This window comes from Pygocentrus nattereri, chromosome 24, assembly GCF_015220715.1.
Source record: "Pygocentrus nattereri isolate fPygNat1 chromosome 24, fPygNat1.pri, whole genome shotgun sequence".
In the NCBI taxonomy this organism is placed as follows: Eukaryota; Metazoa; Chordata; class Actinopteri; order Characiformes; family Serrasalmidae; genus Pygocentrus; species Pygocentrus nattereri.
The window spans coordinates 12,502,130-12,516,916 of record NC_051234.1 but is presented as its reverse complement, the minus strand read 5'-3'; the positions used below and the strand labels follow the sequence as shown (position 1 = coordinate 12,516,916).

General features: G+C 39.3%; 1 protein-coding gene across 1 annotated transcript in view; it reads left to right on the top strand.

Annotated features, from left to right (window-relative positions):
* The first annotated feature begins 1,501 nt into the window (after window positions 1-1,501).
* cmc1 (C-x(9)-C motif containing 1) overlaps window positions 1,502-14,787 on the top strand; it is a 19,234-nt gene continuing 5,948 nt past the window's right edge. The window contains exons 1-2 of the mRNA XM_017703937.2: window positions 1,502-1,642; window positions 5,920-6,012. Of these exons, the coding sequence (XP_017559426.1) occupies window positions 1,624-1,642; window positions 5,920-6,012 (112 nt within the window). The 5' untranslated portion in view covers window positions 1,502-1,623. The remainder of the gene's footprint in view (window positions 1,643-5,919; window positions 6,013-14,787) is intronic.

The window sequence follows — 14,787 nt, the reverse complement described above, 5'->3', positions numbered from 1 at the left end:
TTCTGGAATGGCCATCTCAGTCCCCAGACCTGAATATTATTGAAAATCTGTGGTGTGATTTAAAGCGGGCTGTCCATGCTCGGAAACCATCAAACCCGAATGAACTGGAGATGTTTTGTAAAGAAGACTGGTCCAAAATACCTTCAGCCAGAATTCAGACTCTAATTGGAAGCTATAGGGAGCATTTAGAGGCTGTTATTTCTGCAAAAGGAGGATCTACTAAATATTGATGTAATTTTTCTGTTGGGGTGCCCAAACTTATGCACCTGCCTAATTTTGTTTAAATAATTATTGCACACTTTCTGTAAATCCTATAAACTTCATTTCACTTCTCAAATATCACTCTGTTCGTCTGCTATATGATATATTTAACTGAAATTGCTGATCCAAACAACCAATGATTTATAAAGGCAAATCATGAATTATCAGGGGTGCCCAAACTTTTGCATACCACTGTAAATCTTGCAAATCTACTTTATTATTGAGCTTTTAATGAGCACAGTTCAGTTATTCTGTTTTATTTTATTGTTCACAGTCAGTTCTGGAGCTGTTCTGGAGTCAGTAGACATAAAACAAACACCAGTTCATGATAATAATAATAAAAAACAATTATCTTCATTGTTCCAATGCTTATGGAGGGCACCACATGTTGTAAAATGAGGCTCACTGAGCAAGAACACCTAGAACAGTCTTAAGGCTGATAACAGGGCACAGTGCATGGTGTATTATGACCTGCCTGTATACGTCAGGCTGTTTTTATTATGCCTATAACATGTTGATAATGTGTCCATGGTTTCTTACAGACATGGCATTGACAAAAGTGTCGCTGGAGATTTGTCTGTAGATAAGACACGAGAAAACTCACGTGTTTCTAAGTAGCCTCTCTGGTGAAATCCTGTATAAAAATAATGCGTGGCCACGACTTAGTAAGCCATGATCTCGTTCCCACACCTTACTAAGTCATGGCCACGACTTAATCATCTCATTCCCATGCCTTACTTTAACACGCATTATTTTTATTTATACAGGATGACACCAGTGGGGCTCCATATTGTTTCTCATGTATTTAATTGTAGAATATAATTTTATTAATATTTTTTGTTTTCTGATCTAAATCACTCCATCACTGTGTTCTGATGAAAACTCAGTTTTTTTTTTGTAACTCACTATTATAGTAGCATTGTATCAGTAGTTGTCTGATGTAAATGACCATATTCTGATTAATTATTTTTATTAAATAGGTAATTTAAGCTCAGCACTGTGTTTTTTAATTATCACCTTAAAGAAAAATTACAAAAAGTCTCGATGTTTTTACAGCTTGCTTATATTTTGGGCAGATAAATCTAAACATACTATTTAAATTCATTTATAAAAACGTCAATTATGAGTTTTGAGTACTTACATATATAAATATGGAATTTCGCTGATAATGTAATAAAACTAATAACAGAATATTTGTTTTTATCGGAGCCGCGGAGTGTAAAGCCAGACCAGTCCGTCAGCGGAAGTGACGCCACAGAAGTGACGCAGCGGGGTCACATTAGCCGCTAAAGCTAAAGTCCGAGGTTTTAGTTCTGATCATAATGCTGAAATATTTACAGGTGTCGGGTCACTAGTCTGCACATGGACACTCCGAACACAGGTACTGCCCACCTGGACCTCCACACCTCAGCACACAGTCCTGGACCGGGATTAAGAGCTAAAATTCAGAGCAGAATTAGAGCGGAAACCGAGAAAAGTCCTGATTAAAACTGACATTTCACCGCAGCTCCGTTAATCTGAACAGGGTCTCCGGTTTATTCAGAGTTTAGTCTGAACTGAACCGACTCCTCTTCTTTTAAACACTGATTTCATATTAAAATAATCCGTTCCACTTTAAATGGTGCAGCAGTTACGTTGTAATTGCTGTACCGTTTAAGGTGGAACGGATAATTACAGTCTACAAACATTCTACTTGCTTGTTTCTCCGCTCGGAGAATTTCTGCCTCCAGACTTTTCACCTTAACTCCTTGGGGTGAAACAGACTCTTCCTGGTTTATTATACATTATTATTTATTACTGATTATAACTGATTTATTTCACACTAACCGAAACCCCAGAAATGCTTCTCAGCCTTTCAGGACAGGACATTTGAAAACAGTCACATCTTCAGCTGTTTTCAAGTTAAATTGTTCTGTGGCGTCGTGTGAAGATACTTTACATTTTTAATTGAACGTTCAATTTCCAGTTACATTTTACTGCACTTAAATAACATCATAATTTATTTAAATAACACGAATCAAATAAAGTGCTTAATTAAAAGTAAGAGGCAGTTGTTCATATTAATCTTGATGCCTTCTGTGTGGTTCTCAGGGTCTCAGAATGTTCTTATAGGCTGTGGTTCTTAGAAGAACTTAGACTGTGACTCAAGGAATTAATGGCACATATGTGCACCGATAATGAATGTCAATGAAGGAGTGAACAGGATTTGTATTTCTTGAAGGAACATAGGAAAAAGTCAGAAAACATATTTACAAGGAAAATACTGATTGGCAATTCCTACTTGGTTGCGATGGTGTTGCTAGGTGGTTTCAGTGGTATCCCAGATGGATTCAGCAGGTGGTTGTTAGTGTTGCTAGCTGGTTGCCATGCTATCCCAAGTAATTGCTGTGGTGTTCCAAATGGTCGATAGCGTGTTGCTAGGCAGTTGCTAGGTAGTTCCTATTGTATATCAGATAGTTGATAGGGAGGGTGTTGCTAGGTAGTTGCTATATGTCAGATGGTTGACAGGGTGTTTCTAGGTGGTTGCTATGGTATGTCAGGTGGTTGCTAGGGTGTTGCTAGGCAGTTGCTGTAGTATGCCAGGTGGTTGCTATGGTATCTCAGGTGGTTGATAGGGTGCTGCTAAGCAGTTTCTATAGTATTTCAGGTGTTTTCTATAGTATGTTATGTGGTTGATGGGATGTTGCTAGGCAGTTGCTGTGGTATCTCAGATGGTTGATGGGGTGTTGCTAGGTGGTTGCTATAGTATGTCACATGGTTGCTAGGGTGTTGCCAGGTGATTGCTATAGTATGTCAGATGGTTGATGGGGTGTTGCTATGCAGTTGTTGTAGTATGTCAGATGGTTGCTAGGGTGTTGCTAGGTGGTTGCTATAGTATGTCACGTGGTTGATGGGGTGTTGCTGGGTGGTTGCCATAGGCTTGTATTTTAATAGAAGAATAAAATTAATAAAAAAGCCAATCAAATTGTTTATTACAGTTACTTTAATGCAGTTAATGTTCAGATAAAATTCCATGATGGTGGCAGGCTTCAGTGCAGACGCTGTAATGATGTTTAAAGTGGGAAGGTCATTGTTCCCTAAATAATAATCAGTTTGCTCCGTTATGGATTAGAATTCGTATTCAGGGAGCTGTGAGTCTCAACTGCAGACATTATAGAAGATCATCAGTCAAACTGAAGGTGACGTTTTCCTGCAGCTGTGAGATAAAAACATCTGGATGGTGAACAGTGGTGGACAGTAACAAAGTAAATGCATGTTTTTGTTGGGTATCTGTACTGAAGTATTTCCATTTTGGGTGACTTTTTACTTTCGCTACACTACATTTCAAAGTCAAATATTGTCAAGTCAAGAGACTTTTATTGTCATTCCATCTGTGTACAAGTACACAATGGAGTGAAATTACATTCCTCCAGGAACAACACGGTGCAACTCGGAACAAAGCGTACAAAGTGTGAATGTGCAGACATAGTGTGCAAACAAAAAAAAATGACGCTAGAAACAATATAATATATACGATAAATTAAGCAGACATTAGACACAGTAAACAGACAGGACAGTGCAGCACCGACACAACACACATTTCTGGACATGAGGTAGTGGAATAAGGTGCAGAGATATTTAACATGCTGTGATCTGTGAGTCACGCAGTCAGATGACAGACATAAACACAGCAGTTACTAAGGTAGAAAAACTTGAGCAAACAGTGTAAACACAGTGTTATTATTGTACTGCACTCTGTATTGTAGTTTATTGTATTGTATCTCATTGTTATTGTAGTGCATTGAATGGCACAGAGTTTTGCGTTCAACTCTGTTTCTTTTTCTCTTGGTGTCTGCAGTGACATATTTGTTTCTAGCAGTATCTGAGCCCAGGACTGTCTTTTTCTCTAAGCTATTGGTAACTAGCAAAGATACTTTCTCTAGATTGACAAAGCACTTCTTGTACGTCGTTCTGGATAAGAGCGTCTGCTAAATGCTGTAAATGTAAAATGTAAAAGTGTTAGCAGCAATGTTCCAGATAGTACGTTTTACTCCACTATATTATAAGAAATCTGTCATTCCTTTTGGCTTATGTAACATGTCAAAACAAAATAAATGCGAAGCAAGAACACCAATCAGGCTGTAGCGTGCACTTTGTTTTGAGCTTGTTTTGACCTGTTGGACATACCGACCCAGTGCAAGCACACGGTTCAACATCAGTGCAGCAGTGCATTTTACGTTGTCTATTCAACGTAAATGATGAACTAACCTAACTTTGTGTAAATAGACCACAATATAGAAATATGTACACATATGCAGTCGTGACTGAAGTGTCTTTTTTCTGAATTTATACAAACACTATTTCATTTTATTGTAAATTAGTTTTGGCTAGTTTGTGTTTATGAACAGAGACCTACAGATCAATATAGTAATGGAAAACGTATTTGTGAACCTGTGTTTAAAGCAAGGTTTTTTAAACTTGCAACTAAGTTATAAATAAATCTTAAACTGAAACTTTGCTTGTTTTGTAAAAAGGTTATTTCAGAGCCACTCGGTTTTACCTAATGGAAATTGTTTGCCTCCAGCGTCAGACTAATTAATGACATTCTATTAAAAGACTGTGTTTACCAAGAGTGACACTGGAGTATTTTCATTACATTACATTACATTTAGCAGATGCTTTTATCCAAAGCGACTTACAAATAATGTGGTACATAGAACAAACATAGTCAGGCCTTAAAGGAGGCCAAGGGGTAATAGCGGGGTAGAGAAGGGAAGGAGGGCAAGAAGGAGATGAGGTTGGTAGTGGTTAGATTTGCAAGAGGCGATTAGAGAAAGTGCTCCCTGAAGAGCTCTGTCTTCAGGAGTTTCTTAAAAATAGCGAGGGACGCCCCCGCTCTGACAGTGGAAGGTAGCTTGTTCCACCATTGGGGAATCAAGTATGAGAATAGTCTCGATTGCTTTGTGTGAATGTTTGGCAAAGCTAAGCGACGTTCATTGGAGGATCGCAACGGCCGGGCGGTGCTGTAAGCCTTTAGGAGCGAGTGCAGGTAGGAAGGAGCCTGCTCTGTTAACACCTTGTAGGCAATCGTAAGAGTTTTAAATTTGATACGAGCAGCAACCGGTAACCAGTGGAGCTCAATGAGCAGTGGGGTGACATGCGCCCGTTTTGGTTGGTTAAAGACCAGAAGCACTGCAGCGTTCTGAACCATCTTCAGCGGTTTTACAACACAGGCCGGGAGGCCCGTCAGTATGGCATTGCAGTAGTCGAGGTGTGAGATGACCACTGCTTGTACCAAGAGTTTTCACCAAAAAATAGTTGATGAAGCAAGAGTCTTGTTACATAAATGATAATAGGTCATTACAGTCAAAATTAATCTTTTAGTACTTTTACTTTTGATATTAAAGTACATTTGAAGGCAAATACCATTGTACTTTTACTCAAGTGGAGGTCTAAAGGGAGGAACTTCTACTTTTACTGGAGTAATATTTTATTTTGGGTACCTCTACTTTAACTGAAGTTCATGATTTGTGTACTTTGTCCATCACTGATGGTGAAGCTCCGAAATCTTACTGCTCTCATGAGGAGCTGCTGGTGAATTTAGCTTGTTCTTTGGTAGAGTTGTCTTTAATGTTCTTCTTAATGGTGGTAATTGTGTGTTGATGGTTCTGTGTGCAGAGGAGCCTCATCTGAGGCACGTGGAGCTGGACGTGCTGATCCCAAAGAAGATGAGGGAGAAAGCTCGGGAGCTCTGTTCTCAGCATGTACAAGGTACGTTACCAAGCACAGTCCCAGCGTCTGACCTGGAGGACTGTCCACATACACGTGTCCGTGGGACTCTTCTAGCAGAGTGAAGGTTTGGGCCCAATCCCATTTCACATTTTAATCCCTACCCCTTGTTTCACCCTAACATCTTGGAACTGAGTTACAGGGTAGTGGTTGAGATCTTCCCTCTGAAATGTGAAACTAAAATAAAATAAAAAGAGCAGTAGTTCATTACCAGCTACTAGCGCTGCTCTGTGTGTGACCCTGCCAGTCTGCAGTGACAGCAGAGGAGGGTGAAGTTCAGCTCCTCACTGCTGGGCTTTAGTTACATTTAGGGAATCATATGATCTTCAAAGAGGGGGGCAATTATTTGTTATCACCCACCCCTAATTCTTCAGTGATATGAAGCTGAAGTCAGATATTCACCAGATTCTTGTTTAAATTTCCCCGTTCCACCTTAAATGGAGCAGCAGTTTTGATGCCTGAGGAGCCAGAATGTAACTGCTGGAATATTAAAGGAATATTTTATACATCAGCACTGCTATTGTTTTTTATGCTTGTTATAAAGACCCAGAATACACTGAAATTACATTAAACTAAGATAATACAGTGATTATTGTGGTTTGTTAGCAAAGAAAATTCTCACATTTGTGGGTTTCTTTGGTCTCTTGTTCTTGCCAGTTTTTCTTTTTTTTCTCTCGTAATTCTCTGTTTGGAGTCTCTGAAAACCTCAATTTGGATCATATAGCCCAAAAACCTCAAAATACCCCTCTGACTCAACAAGAAAACAAGAATCAGGACATCCCTACCGCTAGAGAACAGGCAAAACAGAGTGGTTGGGCTGAGTGGTAGGGGAGAGGGATGAAATGGGACTGGGCCATGGACTGTTAAGGAATATCTCCAATTTTATTGCGGTCACTTAAACCACTTCTGCTCCAGGGTATATTTTGGTTTGTCCATCTGAATTTCCATGCCCAAATTGTAAGGCAAATTATTCGGTAACTGCATGAAATAAATGTACATTTTTATTTTATTTTATTTTATTTTTTTGTAAAAGCTCCCCTAAAATGAACAGAAAATGTGGTTTATGATCATACACATCGTTATATGCTTATAATTTACTGGTGAAAGCCAAAAAATTCTAGATGCTCTTTTTATTTATTTTTTTTTTAATAAAAATAATTTTTACAGAGCAGATCACTGAAGAGATGCCATCTGTTTATAGTTTATGGCCCAGATTTGTGGGAAAATGGGTCGACTTTCAGTAGAAAAAAACATTGTGAGTTCAGCTAATTTTATTATAAGTGTTTAAAATGACCACCATCTATTTGACTGGAAAGAAGACAATTGCAGCTCTCATGTCACACCCACCTTTTGAATGTAGCTTATGAAGTATGAAAGTTATGAAGTAAAGAATATGACAGTGTGTTTTAGGACCACCAGTGGTTCCAAGGAGTTAAAGAGGTTAAGAAAACCTCATAAACGTGTAATTCAGAGATGTATATTTGTTTTTGAACTTGCACTTTAAAATGTATTGCTAATGATATATTACACCTCAAAAGCATCTTCTGATATTTGATGATGTCACTGTGCACCAGTAGGCCAGGCCAAATATCATCAACCAGTGTTATGATGTTTGACCTCCACAGTGATAGATCTCTAACTAGAGGAAATGTTTTGTTCACACATTTTTTTCCCTTAAACACAGTTCTTTCATTTATTTTTCATTTCCTCGTGTTTCTGCCTCGTCAGTAATTTTACACACTTTTCTTTTTTTTCTCTCTGCATGAGTAACTAAGTCGGTCTGACTGTGAAAAAGCACAGTGACATTTACAGACTGGAACGGATATTCCGGCTGAAAATCACTACGGCGCTCAGCGTTTCCTATAAACAGGCTGTTTCAGCGTGTGTCTTGTTCAGGATGGACTCATCTCTAGACTCGCTGACTTTTCCCTTTAGCTCAGTTGTGTTTGAGCAGTGAGGATTGTGCTGGTGATAGAAGTCTTGTAGGTGAGTTTGTGCCACGTTAATGCGACAGTTTGGTGATTATAAACACCCCCTGACCCCAGCCCAGACATACTTGGTGGAGCTACGAGGCTAATGTACAGCCAGTGCAAGCTTATACTCACCCATTAGCATCAATGCCCAAATAATCAAGGTGTACATTAAGCTGACCTCTTATTCAGCACCTTCTCATTTAATCTTAGATACATTTTTCAACTTAATTCTCCATTCTGTTGCACCATTTAAGGTGAAACGGAGAATTAGAACTGTGGACTTGATTAGATGACTCTGTTATCTATGAAAGTGCAGACGCGGATCTGCTTTTGATGTTTTTGTCCGTTTTTAAAAGTAAATGTCAGAGAGCGTCTGCGTGGGAGTGAATAGTATCCTGTGATCGTTTGAGGTTCACGTGCCATTTGTTGTCGCTGTGATTTGTTTGTTTTTCTCCTTTTTGTTGTCTTTTCACCTCTTCTTTTCTCACTCGCTTTGGTTTGTTGTGCAGGATTAACACCCTGAGGTGCTGAGCGAGCAGCCTTTCACGAAGTTTCTTCACTCTTTCTTCTCGCGTATCCACACCTGCAGCCCACGCAGTCGTGGAAAGCCCCCTCCTAACCTTCAGCGCTGGCTTTCACACCTCCTCCTCGGCCACGGGCCTCGCGCACTGCAGCTGCAACTCTCGGCCAGACGCCCCAGTCTTTCTGAAACGGGCTCGAAAATGTGACCTACTTTTGGTCAAATTGATTCATTTTAATCTATTTCATTCTGACTGACGTGACGAACACAGACTGCAGAGCAGGTCAGAGTGAAGATGTGAGGAGTGAAAGTGACGTTTTGAGGATAAAATAGATGTTTAATTTAGTAAAATAGGTTTCAGTAGAACGTGCTTTTAGTATCACATCATCATAGAAACGTCACAGGGTTAGTCTAACTCACTGTTACAGCTAAGACCCGCAAAGTAAACAATCAGAACTATATATATATATATATATATATATATATATATATATATATATATATATATATATATATATATATATATATATATATATGTATGTCGCTGCTGTTGGAAAAAGTCTACCGTTTCCATTTTTGTTTTTGACTTTTTGACCTAATTAAAAAAAAACCTGTTTCAGTTTACATAGTGTGTTAATTTCACGATGAATGGACTGAAAGAAATGGCTGCAAAGACTTGGAAAATATCTGGTTCCATTGACCTACATTAAAAGTGAAGTATGTTTTTACTTTATACTGTCAAGTTACCATTATTAGTGTATATATACACACACTATATTGCGCGTGTGTGTATGTATATGTGTGTGTGTGTGTGTGTGTGTGTATGTGTGTATATATATATATATATATATATATATATATATATATATATATATATATATATATATATATATATATATATATATATATATATATATATATATATATATACACACCCACACACTATATTGCCAAAAGTATTCGCTCGTCTGCCTTCACATGCACATGAAATTGACTGACATCCCATTCTTAATCCTTAGGGTTTAAAATGATGTTGCCCCATCCTTTTAAGCTATAACAGCTTCAACTCTTCTGGGAAGGCTTTCCACAAGGGTTAGGAGCGTGTTTATGGGAATTTTTGACCAGTCTTCCAGAAGCACATTTGTGAGGTCAAACAATAATGTTGGGCAAGAAGGCCTGGCTCACAGTCTCCACTCTAATTCATCCCAATGGTGTTCTATCAGGTTGAGCTCAGGACTCTGTGCAGGCCAGTCAAATTCTTCCACACCAAATTCGCTCATCCATGTCTTTATGGACCTTGCTTTGTGCACTGGTGCACAGTCATGTTGGAACAGGAAGGGGCCATCTCCAAACTTATCCCACAAAGTTGGGAGAATGAAATTGTCCAAAATCTCTTGGTGCTGAAGCATTAAGAGCTCCTTTCACTGGAACTAAGGGGCTGAGCCCAGCTCCTGAAAAACAATCCCACACCGTAATCCCCCCTCCACCAAACTTTACACTTGACACAATGCAGTCAGACAAGTACTGTTCCCATGGCAACTGTCAAACCCAGACTCGTCCATCGGATTGCCAGACAGAGAAGCGAGATTCGTCTTCACTGCTCTGGAGTCCAATGGTGACACTTTACACCACTGCATTCAGCGCTTTGCATTGCAGCTGCTTGGCCATGGAAACCCATCTGAAGGCCACATGAAGTTTGGAGGTCTGTAGCGATTGCTGACTTCTGTGCACTATGCGCTTCAGCATCTGCTGACCCCACGCTGTCATTTTACGTTGCCTACCACTTTGTGGCTGAGTTGTTGTCATTCCCAATCGTTTCCGCTTTGTTTTAGCACCACTGATAGTTGCTTGTGGAATATTTAGCAGGGAGAAAATTTCACAACTGGGCTTGTTGCACATGCTCGAATGTACTGAGCTGCTGAGAGCGACCCATTCTTTCACAAATGTTTGTAGAAGCAGCCTGCAGGCCTAGATGCTTGGTTTTATACACCTGTGGCCATGGAAGTGATTGGAACACCTGAATTCAATGATTGGGATGGGTGAATAAATACTTTTGGAAATATAGTGTATATATGTTTTGATGTGCATTTTTTTAAGTCTGTTATTTTCCCATAAAACTATTTCATAAATACATGACATATCAGATTATTCAACAACACATCTTCTATGTGAAAGTGCATCCATATAAAATTTATTTTAGTTTCTTTTTGCCTCAAAAAGTCTAAAAATGTCAGGAGGTGCAGCAATTCAACCATATATGCTGATTAGGTAAACTAACAAAAGGGTAATTTGTTCATACTTTTGTAAATAAAATAGTTCGGTAATGACTTTATAATTGAAAACCTCTGTTACAAAGTAATTCTTGTCAGGCAGCACAAACAAAATCAAACTTTTAAGAACAAACTACAAATAAGAGAACACTGGTGAGGCAGAGTCTTCGTCAGAGTTGCGTAGGTAGGTTAAGAAGGAATTCAAATCAAATCAAATCAAATTTATTTATATAGCGCTTTTTACAACTGATGTTGTCACAAAGCAGCTTTACAAGCTTTACTCCTCAGAGCTGGAGGAGGAAGAAACCTCGGGAGGACCAAGACTCACATCTAAAGGGGGGACCATCCTACCACTGGTCAGACAACTTATAAGTTAAACATTGAAAAGTCAATTTTACATCCACGCAGTTCTAATATATTCAGGTGTGTATAATCAACAGTGGAAACAATTAGAGTTCATATAGATTTGGATGTGATCTGTAGTGGAGAAGCTGCGTTCCAGAAACTTCCATCAGTCTGGTCAATCAGGGGGACAGGGGGACTTGAGGGTGGGACATCCATCAGTATTGGGCCGGACCGGTGGACAGTCAATAACTCGGAGGAAGGAAAGATTTAGGAATTAGTTTAGACTGGATTTATGAAGAACAGAAAATGTAAAAAATTATCAGAGTGTGACTAATGACTCCGGCAGGTCTGAATATAACAGCCTAACTAAAGGGAGAGAGCCAGAAGGTAACATAGACACGGAGGCTCCCTGAGACACTGGCATTCACCCACTCCACCGTCCACAAACCTGAGTGACTGCATGTAGTGAGTGACAGCAGCACCAGCATCTCAGTTTACCCACAATTCACTATGTCCTTGAACCCCTGGATCTGCAGCCTTATCTAAAGGGAATTAACATTAACTACCAAAAGCTAAACTAAACAAGTAAGTTTTTAGTCTAGACTTAAAGATTGAGACTGTGATTCATTCTTAAGAATGAGTTGATGAATGTGGCACAGTGTTTTTACTAAAGAACCCTTGAAGAACCGTCTTTTAAAAGTAGCTGTCAGGATAAAACCTTGCATCTCCATTTCTATCACTTTTTTTTCTGCACAATTTGTAAATTTATTTGATGACTGGACCAACAGAATAAATAAATAAATGTTGTGGCTCCACAGCTGAATTAGATTTGTAGGTAATAATAAAATGATCCTCCTTTACAGTAAAATAAACTCTGCTGATCGTTCAATGCAGATTAACAATAAATGGTCTTAAACACTGGAGTTAATGAACTGCTAATACACCCTTTGACTCTGAATATACTGAATAGACTGCTGGCCACCATAGCAATGCAGACGGCAGTCTTACCCAGCTAGTAGCTATCGAAACGGCAAAGAGAGAGATTTAAAACAAACATCGAAAATTTGGAGATTAATGGACTTATTTGTGTTTGTAATCACTCCAGCTGGTTTCCTGATACGTTTAATCTGCAACAAGAAACTGAAACACTAAAAAGTCAAGAAGCTGAAGATGTTTCTCATTCGCAAGCTTCTCATTTGAATTTTTCTGTTCCCCCTTAAATGGTGCAGCAGTTACATTCTGGTACCTCAGTCACCATTTAAGGTGGAACAGGAAATTGTGACCAAGAAGCTGGCGAATGAGAAGCGACTTCAGCCTCATAAAACAGGCGAATGTTGAGAGACATTTTACAAGAAACTGTTCTACTTTGGAGGAAATATTTCCTGCTAGAGATGCAAGAAAAACAGCTACAGTTGAGCTTAAAGCAGAATAATGTAAGTGAGTTTTTGTTAAAATGATGTGTTTAGCCTATAGTAGCACATTAGCACTTACTGCGGCACATTTACAGTCAAGATGGTAAAATGGACATAAAATGTTGTGGCTCCCAAGGTGGTTAGACTTTTGTTAAAACTTGACAATGGCTCCTCTTAACATTGGGGTTGTGACTCCTGGTCTGGGGTGATGATTTCAGCACCGATGCTAATTGGTGGGGTATTAGCTTCCAATACTTGTTAGATACATTAGCCTCGTAGCTCCAGTCCTAAAACTACATAAGTAAAACTTCAGACATTTACTTAAGACAGTACTTAAAATATAAGCTGCACCATTGTTTAGCTGTTGTTTGGTGTGTTCACAGATGAGGTGTTTGTTGACAGAGTAAGTCTGTTAAAGCTGGTTCTGAATGAGTTGATTAGGTTCCTCCTGTCTGTGTTTCTGCTGTTCGTTCAGCTGTCGTCCCGTACAGAGCGATTACCCCGCGGCTCTTCTGATGTGCCCCTGATCTGGGTGTGCGAGTGTTTCTCGGGGGACGACGTCTCAGGCTTTGTCGGGCGATTACGGCGGCGTGTGAAGATGCGTCAGGCCTGTTTAATCTGGAAATCGTATCAGCGCTGCTGATTTCTCCTCTGCTGGAGACTCATTAACTCCCCATATCTGTTTGTTCCTAATCATGTGAGAATTAATTGACTTTGGAGTAAAATCCCTTGGCTCCCGCTACTCGGCCAACCAGAAGAAAGAGATTGAAACAGGAAAATAGCGCCGCAGAGGATTGTGGGTTGACTGAATTCTCATGCATTGAGCTCTTCTACACCTAGTTATTAAAGAGCACATATTGTTAATTTTTCTTACTTTAGTCTTTCTTTGAAATTCACTCTAATTTTCACTGTCTTTGTGGTTTTATGTACCCAAAACAGACATTCATTTTCCAGCTTCTCTTTATCTCTTAGAATAAAACAGGCTGTGACTAAGATTATTGTATGTAAATGAGCTCTGTTCTGATTGGCTGTCCTGCATTGTGCTTCATTTAAAAAGCAGTCCAGGTTGTGAGTCCTGATAACATCACTCTATGTACAGGACTAAAGGGCTGTAGGCTGAATGGGTGGGGCTAAACTGCTGTAGGCTGAATGGGTGGGGCTACACTGCTCTAGGCACAATGCAAGACAGCCAATCAGTACAGAGCTCATTTACATATATCAATCTTATATATCTCATTTACAGAGCTCATTTACATATATCAAAAGACAAAGCTTGTTTAATTCTAAGAGATAAAGAGAGGCTGGAAAATGAATTATGGTTGTTTTTGGTGCATAAAACCATACAAATGCCATATTTAATCTCAGGGAAAGAATAAAATAATAACAATTAAGGATATGTTCCCTTTAGCGAGTCAAGTGTAGGTGGTGATATGACATACTGTTTTATTTTTTTAAAAATCTATAATGTTTGAAATGGAGTATTTTTATTGTAGTTTGTCTGCATTATTAATATTATTATTATTATTATTATTATTATTATTCATTACTGCTTCATTAGTCCTGAGTGTGTTTTCTAGGTTTTGTCCAGGCTGTTAATCTCAGTCCTGACTGTGTAACTCTGTGTGTTGGAGGTTGAGGAGTGCAATTGCGGTGCCGCTGCAGTGAGAGCTGATTGTTTACTGTACTGCGGGAGTGTTTGGGGGCTTTAAGGGGGTCTTGTGTTGTGGGTGCACTGAATGCAGAGGGTTTATATGTATTAGATTAGTCTCGGAGTTGTGCCTGCTGGAATTGGTTTTGCTGGATCTGCTCTGCATGCAGATGAAAGGATCCGGCAGTGATCAGTCATATATGAGTAATTAGAATTATTTTTCTGGAGCAGTGGGATGGAGGGGCGGAGCCTAATTAAAGCCTAACTCAGGACCCTGCTAACCGTGCCTGGTGTGAAGCTCTTCAGCAGCTTTTTCACACACCGACACCATCAGCAGGGCGGGCCGATGCATCCAGCTTTACTCTTAGTGAACAAGATATTCGAGATGAAGTAAAACATTCTCTTTCCTTTACGGTGCCTTGCTCTGAACTCCCACACTCAGCTTATTTGTTTGGGTCTAATTTATTTTTATTTATTATTTTATATATTGGAGTTTGCATGTTCTCCCCATGTCTGCGTGGGTTTCCTCCGATTTCCTTCCGGTTTCCTCCCACAGTCCAAAGACATGGAGTCAGGCCAATTGGACATG